The sequence below is a fragment of the Cyprinus carpio genome, chromosome B20 (genome assembly GCF_018340385.1).
Source record: "Cyprinus carpio isolate SPL01 chromosome B20, ASM1834038v1, whole genome shotgun sequence".
Classification (NCBI taxonomy): Eukaryota; Metazoa; Chordata; class Actinopteri; order Cypriniformes; family Cyprinidae; genus Cyprinus; species Cyprinus carpio.
Window position 1 is genome coordinate 21,345,391 of NC_056616.1, and position 10,929 is coordinate 21,356,319.

Here is a 10,929-nt window from a genome sequence, read left to right on the forward strand (position 1 = left end):
CAGAAAAATACAAAAGGTATAGGTACAACTTTTTATCTGACAACTTTTTTCTTGTAATCAGAGTCTCACAGTTCACACTTTTCACCTGCAATTCTGAATAGTTTTCCTTAGAATTCTCAGAAATTCAAGATATAAACTCAGAATTGCGAGATAAAAAGTTGCAACTACCTTCTTATTTTTTGTTGTGACAAAAAGAATCAGAATTTCAAGAAGTAAACTCAGAATTGCAAGAAAAAAGTTTGAATTCATATCTCTCAATTCTGAGTTTGTTTCTCAGAATTGCCCCAAAAAGCCAGAATTGTGAGAAATAAACGAATTTCAAGATTTTTTTTTGTATTATTATTTTTTTTATTCTGAAGCAAAAGCAGCTTCCATAGACTTCTATTATTTGGTCAAAAATGGAAGTCCATGTGAAGTAAAACTGTTTAGTTACCAACATTCTTCAAAATATCTTCTTTCGAGTTCTACAGAAGAAGAAAGTCATACAGGCTTGAAACGGCATGAAGGTGAGCGGACGATGACTTTAAGTACACAATAAATGTCTGTTTTAAAATTATTAGCCTTTAATACTGACTTAATGTGCATTATATCATCGTTCATTGCAACTTTTAACAAACCTCAGCCTAAATATTTTCTCATGCACAATGTACATGGTAGCGGACTCACAAAAATGAAACAGATGTTCAGTTCTACATAAAAAAAAAAAAAAAAAAACAATAAACTAACTTTATGTTACTATCCATGACCTGAAGTGTTTGAATTGGCTTGCATAATAGTATTAATGGTTATAATAATGATAGCTTACCCATACCCCGTCCCAGGATCGGCTCGTCTAGCATGCCAATATGCTTTAGAGTCATTTGTAAAGCTAACTGTAATCTATTTCTGTCCTTTTCAGCACACAACAGTTCTTCCTTTTATCGTAATTGAGATGAGAACAACACACCATCGATATCCCAGCAGGACCTGTGGACTCTTCGCGGTGTGCATGTTTGCTGTGGGATATGTTGTATGGTAAATGCCTCTTTTCAGCACAGTCATTTTTAATATCACACTGGCCTCATTTACAAAGGACTCCCTGTAGGTATTATGATCAGGGGAAACTGGCTTTGCATTGTTCTAGCACAGTGTCAGTCAAAAGAAAGATTCCATCTGGCCACCTGATCTTCCTGACCTCCGAATCATTCCCTTATGTCTTTCTGCATAGTAATTAATTTGCTTGAATTCTGGCACTTTCCAGGAATAAGGTAAACTTTGGGCTCCCATTACATTGTAAAAGCATTAGAGGCACAAATCCCGTGTAAACTATCACCTAATGTGAAATGAACCCAGAAAAAGGCGTCTGTATCCACACTTAAAACAGAGACTTTATAAAAGATACAAGTTTATCAATAACAACAAGCCAACATTTGGTCAACTAGCTTTAGTCTTAACTGTGACTCTGTTAGACATTCTGGTGTAGTTTAAACCAGCAGCAACAAGAACAATCATTACTATTATTATTATTTTAGTTTTAATTAAATATATTCTGTAAGAAGAATTCATTATTAATTGCTTTTATTTTGCAAGCTAACAAAGAAATTAAATAAAATCAAACAAACCAGGATTTTAAACTCGTCAGATAATGTTACATCATGTTCTGGTGTGGTTAAAAAACAACAACAAAACATTTATTTATTTTTTTATTATTTATTAGTAGTTTATGTATTACTAAATGTAATATTAGTTGATGCCATAATAAATATAATATTTAATACATAATAAATAATTAATTATTAATAATTAAATAATTTCTCAATAATAATAATTTTTGTCTAGAACATTTTCGCAAAAATCTGTTATTCTGTTACACAGGTGTAGTTTAAAAACAACAACAATAATAATAAATATTAAAATAAAAATATAATAAATGGGATTAATAATAATTATCAATAATTTTTTTTTAGAAAATAAAACAATTTACAAATAAGGGGTTTTTAAACTATTTAGATCCAATCTCAAACTGGCAACAAGGGCTGCAAAACGATTAATCGCGATTGATCGATTCAAAATAAAAGATTATGTTCACATACTATATTCGTGTGTACTGTGTATATTAATTATATATATTTAAATACACACACATACATGTATATATTAAGGAAAAATATAAGTATATATAATATAATGTATGTAAATATATATTCGTTTATATGTGTTTACATACAAATACATAATTTTTTTTAAATATATACATATATGTGTGTGTATTTATATATACATAGTAAATATACACATATAGTATGTAAACATAAACTTTTAATCATTTCGCAGCCCTACTGGCAACAACACTGGAAAACTGCAAACCTCATATGAAATAAATAGAAAATAAAACAGCTCGTATAACATTTAGTTTGACCTCCTGAGGTTGACAAGCACATGGGAGGACAAAATATATTTTAAGAGTTTCAAGCCCTGTTTTGTACAAAATTCATAGAAAGTGCCTTTTGTAATTTATTACAAAAGGTATTTATAAATATATTTATTTTTGTAGACACATCCCCAATTTCAGTGCCCCAGAAACCTATGGAAAATAATCAGCCAAGGATTTATTTAGTCTTGCATATAACAAATTAAATTGGCAATATGAAGAAAGGCCTTGGAGCCAAACTAAACTAGTTTGACAGCATGGAGGAGGCCTCTGTCAAAATCACCTCAAGTATAAGATTATCATCACACACCTCTCTGTCTTATTTCCCTTCCCTAAATTAAGCTGATTAGGCATTGCATTTTATTTAGTCAGGGAATAAGACTTGCCTGCAGTTGTTAAATCCATAGGCAGCTTTACATGATTACCTTCCAGAGACAGCTTTTATATACACACCATTTCACAGCACACTCACGAGGTTGAGAAAACAAGCCATTTGAAAAGTAGGTAGATGGGCCTTCTTTAATATTCATCAAATATTAAAGCTAAGGTTATGATTGCGGGAGTAGATTAAACAGGCACAATCCATTACATAAGCAGGCTGTCAGACCATAGATTATAACCATGTGACTGCATTAAAATTGCTCCAGCAAGAAAGAATTTAAGCAGCGCCGCATCGTAACAAAAAGAGCAGTGTCTAGCATTCACAGACATGAATGGTAGACACATTGACAGTGCGGTGACTGCTTCTGCAGCCTTTCAAGTGCTGGATTTAGCAGACAGAAGGACAAACACATTAGACAGATCACGGGAGCAGAGGTAACAGATTTTCTCTGTCTCGCTCTTATAGGATGTGCTGGGTGCACAGCATGACAGGGGTGTGGGTTTATCCGTTGCTGGAGCACATCGGGCCCATGGCCAGAATTCTCTTCTTCATCTGCCTCACGGCTTTGATCAGCGTCTACTACGTCTTGGGAGAAATCCTGAACAACTACATCTGGGATTCCTCAAAGAGTAAGTTAAAGGGATAGTTTAGCCAAAAATGAAAGTTCTGTCATCATTTACTCCCCCTCATGACGTTCCAAGCCTTTATGAATTTCTTTCTTCTGTGTAACTCAGTAGAAGGTATAGGTAACTAAACAGACTTATGCAGAGAAAATATTATGGAGGTCGATGGGACCCAAAACTGGTTACCAAGATTTTTCAAAATATCTTCTTATAGGGATAGTTCATCCAAAAATTCTGTCATTATTCTGTCAGACTTACTTCTGAAAACACCATAAAAGTAGTCCAATAACTACATTATGTTCCAAGCCCTATTAAGGCTTTATTGTGAGGATCAAACAATATTAATATCTAGCTGATATTAACAATATTAATAAATGGCTGATATTAAAATTCTATATAGTTTAAACAAATTAAAATTAATAAAAAACTTCATTTAAAATGTTACAATTGAATTTAGGTATCACAACTTATAATGTAGACTAGAGTATGAAAAAAGGTTGTTTATTTTAAGATAAATGCTAAAGCTTATTAAAAGGATAGGTCACCCAAAAATGAAAATTGTCATCATTTTGATTTAGTCACCTTAATGTCATTCCAAACCCATACGTCTTTGGTTAATCTTCAAAAGACAGATTAAGAGATTTTTAATGAGAGGTCTCTGTCCCTCCATTAAAAGTTAAAATTATGAAAACGAAAATCAAACTTACGAATTAAGAAATCCCTGTATGATCTTTTTGGATCTTCCAAGTTGAACCTACCTGGACATAATTTATTTATTTATTATTTTTTTTTTTTTTACTTTTAGTGATTGTTAGATGATGGCAAATAAAGGTAAAAATAAGGGAATGAGCATTAACAATTACACATCCAATATCAACCATTAATCATACAATAATGTACAAACTATCTCTAATATCAGCCGATCAGTGACTCACAGCATACCAAATTTGAATATGCAAATGTTTTTACATCATAAATGTATTGTATGCTTTTAGAAGACTTGGATAAAAACCTTACAATCAAAATAGATTATTCTATAGTGTTACTGTGTTTTTCCTTGCTCACTTTTGCATGGAAAGGAGCAGTGTAAACACCATCCTTTTGTGTTCTACAGAAAAAAAAGAAAGTCATACAGGTTTGGAATGATTTTGCGTATTATCCACCATTGACTGGCTACATGTGTGAGTCTGTGTGTGTTGTATGTTTATATGTCTAGCTACAAATTTTCTTGCTCCCCAACCCACGCCGGGATAGCGGCTAGAGACATTATACACTTTCCCTCAGGTACATATACATCCCGCTTAGCTTCCTGATGCACCCACGCACACTCCACCTGTTAGCGCTATAGACTGGGAGCAGTGCATCGTGGGTGTAGTGACGCTAAAGGCAGCGTGCAGCAGATGGGAACGGAGCCCGTGAGCAGTCTGAGAGCAGCAGACGGCGAAGGCTTCTCTTCCTCCCACCTGTTTGACACTGACCTGCAAATCACCGAAGCAGCGCACAAACACACACACACTTCAGGTTCTCTCCCATGGAGTTAATCAATGTCCCTTCATCCTCAGTACAAGATCTCCCTCTTATGTCCAAAGCAGCAGTACCATAATCTCCGACAGCCCCTCCAGCTAAACTAACCATGAACACATCCATCACTAATGCTTTGTGCTGTTCTTCACCCTGATACACAGTTCGAACAGCTTGTTGAAATGCACAATCAGTTGCCAAGAGATCACAGATCTTGAATATGTCGCTTTAGTATCCAAAAAAATAATGTGAAAATATTAAAGAAAAATACTGTATAAGAAAATACTAATATTTCAGGATGCACAATATATTTTTAAATGATCAACATCTGACAAATTATGCTGAAGTGGCAAGCAAGAACCACATACTTATAAATTATCATTTAATTTGATAATTTAATGGCAACTCTTTATAATAAAGTTGATTTTTATTTATAGTTAGCTAATGCATTTGGTGTCACAAACTTTTACAGCATTAATCTCAATTAATTTATACAAACATTATACTAATGCACTTTCATAATTTCAATAAAATATTAATTATAAAGTAACCTTAGACAATTAGCTAACAGTGTATTTATATTTAAAAATGTATACAATACTATTCAAAAGTATGGAGTCAGTCTTTTTTTCTCACCCAGGATGAATACAGAAAAAAAAGTACAGTAAAAAACGTTATATTATGAAATATTTTTTAGAATTTAAAATGTTTTCTATTTTAATATATTTTAAAATGTATTTTATAGCAAAGCTATGTCAAATGATCCTTTAGGTGCTCTTTAAACATTTCTTGTTATTGTTACATTATAAATGGACCAAATTAATGCAACCTTGCTAAATAAAAGTACTTCAACATTTTGAAAACACCTTTTCTTTAGAACATTATTGCACCTAATGCATTAACTAATTGAACCTTATTGTAAAGTGTTATCATTTAATTTATAAAGGGAAAATTGAAATCCACATGGTTTTCATGATAATTATGACTCTGAAAGCAAAATGCAGTTCACACAATACACTGTTTTAAATGCCTGCTGTAGTATTACACATGGACTTCTATAAAAGTTACTTTTGGTTAGATCCTGCTTTGGCGCCACAACAATAAATAAAATAAAAGGCCATATAGTGTCTGAAATGTAAATTACTCAATATTAAATTATTGTTTAAAGAAGGGTGTATAAAGGAAATCTCACATTTGCAATTACTTGCAGCTGAATCAATAAAACAGCTCTCTTGTAATATTGCTAAAATATCCATCATATCATTTCAGGTCATAAAATTTACTGTTATCAGTATCAGCCAAAACATCTGTATTGATGCACACCTAATAATATCCACATAATCAACATTAAAAAAAAAAATGTTTCTTTTTCTAGGCACTCTGGAATCAGACAAGACCAAAACGGACTGAAGAAGACCACCACAAATGTTACCCTGCCTCTTTTCTCTTCTTCTGAATTCAAATCACTTGGACTTTGGAGTTCAAACCAGTATATATTTATCTCGGTCTCCTGAGACATTTATCTCATCCTCATTACTGCCCCTTAATTAAAAAAAAAAGCACAGACCTATTTTGGCTTGAACATGAAATTGAATAATTCATGTTTTTAATTTATGGTATGAATGTTGCAGTATTTCAAAGAACCTCAAGCATTGTGTGAGCATTGAATGATCTATACTGCACACATGCTGTATTCGTGTGTCCAAAGCCAGTTTAACAAACCACATTACATATATAACTCACGTCAGGTATTATTTATTTACAGAGGGATGATTTATGAGGGAATTTGTCATTCGTTGCCCCTGTAAAACAAATAAGCAACACCTTTATATACACAGTAGCATATGGCAAACGATAATGAGCACAAGATAATTCACTTAGATTAGTTGTTTATGGTGTTTCTGAAGCCATAAAAGTTTTTGATTAAGATGAGCAGATATTACTGCAAGAAATCCGAACATTGTCAGAAGAGAAACTGACCTTTCCCTACTCGGTAACACTTTATAAGAAACTCTCATACGTTAACATTAGCTAACATGAACTAACAATGCACAATATAGTTTTTAAAGCATTTAGTTAATACAAATACAGTTGTTCATTTTTTGTTTGTTAGTTCATAGTACATTAAATTGTCAACCAGTTAAAAATTGTATTTAAAAATCTTAAATTAAACTAATGTAGTAAACTAATGTTAACAAATGAAACCTAATTATAAAGTGTTACATACTATTTAAATGTGTTTTTTTTTTTAAATCTCAAAGGGATGTAATGCTTGATATCTTATGGATATGACGAGCCTTTGTTGTTTACTTCACTAATATGTTGTTGTTTTTTCTTCTTTTATTAATAAAGTTTGAAAAATATATATATTTTTATGTTCTTCCAAAGCTGTAGAGGAAGCCAGACAAGAGGAAGAGCGAATTGAAACCTAATGTCTTCACATAGCGATTTTCTTTCTCTTCTTACGCTCGCACATACACAGATGCAGCACAGTTCTGTGGGAAAAGTAGAGCCAACGTTCAATTACCAAGGAAAAATTGTTGTACTTATGATTTAATGTTTGTCCTATATTTTCTCTGGCCTTTTTGCGCTCGCCTTTTAAGACACAGATGTTGCCCAAACATAACAATTCCTTTGTGCAAAGCTGGACATTCTTTTAATGAGAAACACACACATTTCAGGCCCGAGGAAAAGGAGTTCGCTCGACAAGGAAATGCAATCACCTTTTGATGGACAAGTCCAAATAACCAGGCCCTGCTGATCCTCATCCCCTTAAAGTCCAATTTTCAACTTTAAGTCCAGAATGTGTGTCCCAAATAGCCTAGAAAAAGAATTTGGTGCAACATGATAAAAGCAGAAATGTGAGGAGCAAAGCCTCTCGGGATGTTTAAAGAAAACCGATAGTGAGAAACCTTGTGTTATCACATCTAAATTTTCAGACAAAACTGTTAAAATACTCTCTTGTTTCATGCTTGCATCTCATTATGCATTTTATTGTCAGAGGAGTCGTCAAAAAATAGATGAAGAATACCTTCAACACTGACTGGCAATTGAATTTCATGATGATTCTCATATATATATTACACTTACAATTTAGTCTCAGAGCGGTGTGTGTTCGTAGGCATGTTGAGAGCGAGTGAAAGTGTGTGTATGTGTGTTTAAATTCTCTGTCAGAGTGTTAATTTCAGAACAACACTTCATAGTGTCCTCATTAACACTGCCTCTCCTGCATGCAGAAGTACCAAAGTGAATGGTTCCCTAACATGTATTAACAAACTTTAAAAAAGATGTAAATGAGGAGAGTACAGCAGAATTTTTGCAGTGTAAATGGTGTGTGAGATGCATTTAAAGGACAGCTCAGTGACAGATAAACCAGTCTGGACTCCACACGTCTATTAATGACCACCTATTAGCACTTTGGATCATATAATCTAAGCTTCATTTACTTTCTTAATGCACATTTCCTGGTCTTGTGAACCATTCATTGGTATGTTATTGTGGTAACACTTTCTAATGTGGTTTAATCTGTTAACTTTAATGCATCATAATCTTAAAAGGAACAACAATTTTAAGAAAATTAACATTTTAATTTGTAAATATACTATTGTTCATTGTTAAAGGAACAGTTCTGTCATCATTCACTCACCTTCATGCCGTTCCAAACCAGTATGACTTCCTTTCTTGTGTGCTACACAAAAGAATATATTGTGAAAAAGGTCTCAACTGTTTCTATGTCAGGAGTCTAAAACAACATGAACAAAAAAAAAAAAAAAAACGAGACATTTTTCAAAGAAAAAAAAAAATCCATTGTGTTTCACTGAAGTCGTCAAACTGTTTAATAAAAGATTTTCTTTTTTGAGTATAGCTATACTTTTCAATTATACCACTAGAAATATTGAAAACATTAGCATACACTAGCATCTGGAGGTCTAGGGTCAGTAATTTTATTAAAAGAAATTAATACTTGTATGTAAAGACATGATCTTGCTAATTTTTTCTATTTCAAAAGAATGCAGTTCTTCTGAACTTTGAATCCTGGGGGGGAAATACACTGAAAACTGGATTAATGGCTGCTAAAAATTCAGCTTTTCCATCATAGGAATAAACTGGATTTTAAAACAGAAAATAGTTGTAAAAATATTACACAATATTAAAATTTTGACTATTTTTGGTCAAATAAATGCACACTTGTGAGCAGAAGAGACTTGGAATAATAAATTCTGTTTTATTATTTAATATTAAGTAACACTATAAAGTGCTACCAAATGTTTGTCTTTAAATTCTAATTAAATTATAGTAACTTCTCAAATCAAAATAACATTCTCTGAAATGAATTTCTTTTTCCATTATTGTCACTTGAGCCATGCAGGCAATTTTGATAAAGTTAGCCAATAGCTATTTAGCAAATTGTTTATTTTTTAATCCAAATTCACATTTGGATTTGCAAAACTTGCTTTTCACAATCCTTTTAATTCCCACCATTTTTTTAAGCACTAAATATCCTGTTTCCCTCGTGAAAAAGCCAATTGAAGAAGTAAAACAGGTAACAAACAGTAATACTTTTTGACTTTCAGACTAAAGAAAACTAGAAGTCTCAAACTTTCATGTAGCCTATCATTTTATTCTGTAAATAATGAAATCAAAGTAAATACTTGCTTACTTGTAGAATAAAACGCCTTGTGTCTTAACCATCTCCGTGAGCTTTCAAAAGCCCTCTGTAGGATTAAACAAACCTACGATTTTCACCTCAGACAAAATATTTACATTGGAAAATCTATTATGATTTCACATGAAAGCGACACTTTGATTCACTCTATTAAAAGCTGAATGAAGCTTTATGAAATACCGTCTATGGATAAAGAGTTAGAGACAAAATATTGTTCCAAGTCCATGTGAACAGGGACAGCGTAGGTGGCTGCAGCTTGTTTTAAGATTCGCACTGACTCATGGTGTAACGCTGCCAAGGCATAACACCTGTCAAATGCTTACCAGCTGTGCGACCAGTGCTCTGTTGTTTTGAATCGGTTACTAAGACCATACTATTTACACAATTAATCTAAATGATTATTTTCATTTATTAATGACAGCTCCTGTCATTTCAACATCAGCATAGAAGTCATATTAAAAAAGCCAGCTGTGAGCCCTCAATGTCTGATCATTCATCACAAAACAATAAAACCCATGGGTTCTCTGCTTACAATGACAATAACAGAGCAGTAACTGACCGAGGATATTTTTCAAATATATGATATTGCCGGCAGAATCCGTAGTCATGTAAGACGACAGCTCCAAACATCTCAGACACCTCACATCTACTTCCAAACCCGCTTGATTGCTCTTTCATACGCACTCACAGAAAACCCACTTCCAGCCACTAATAACACATTACATGGCAATTTAATAATATGGGGTCTAGAAACCATTATGAGCTATGTTATACTTTAATAACCAGAAACGTAACATGACATGAATAGTTTCATGACGAAGTGGAAGTGTGCAGATCAGGATTAGTATTTTTAAGTATTAGTATTGTTAACTAAAAACAATATATATAAAAAAAAAAAAACTAAATTAGTGCTGTCAAACAATTAATCACATCCCAAAAAAATGTGTTTACATAATATATGTGTGTGTACATTTATTGCGTATATATATATATATATATATATATATATATATATATATATATATATATATATATATATATACACACACGCATTGATTAATCATTGACAGCACTAAAATATATAAATTATATATATTAGATGTTAAGACTAAACTAAATCAAAATGAGAAATGCTGCCTTGGACACTAACCAAAATAAGCTCAAATTGCTGACTGAAAAAAAACAAAACAAATAGTAATATAAAAAAAAAAAGTTTAAAACTACAAAAGCACATAAAATTACTGAAAATATACTGTAATGTAATTCTGATTCAAAATATCAATAATAACTGTAACGGCACATAAATAATACTAAATTAACACTTATA

At 32.4% G+C, this 10,929-nt stretch overlaps 1 protein-coding gene across 1 annotated transcript in view; it reads left to right on the forward strand.

Moving 5' to 3' along the window:
• Positions 1–8,693, forward strand: part of LOC109107589 (androgen-induced gene 1 protein-like) — a 37,058-nt gene extending 28,365 nt beyond the window's left edge. The window contains exons 4-6 of the mRNA XM_042746190.1: positions 899–1,014; positions 3,258–3,421; positions 6,312–8,693. Of these exons, the coding sequence (XP_042602124.1) occupies positions 899–1,014; positions 3,258–3,421; positions 6,312–6,346 (315 nt within the window). The 3' untranslated portion in view covers positions 6,347–8,693. The remainder of the gene's footprint in view (positions 1–898; positions 1,015–3,257; positions 3,422–6,311) is intronic.
• Positions 8,694–10,929: the final 2,236 nt, after the last annotated feature.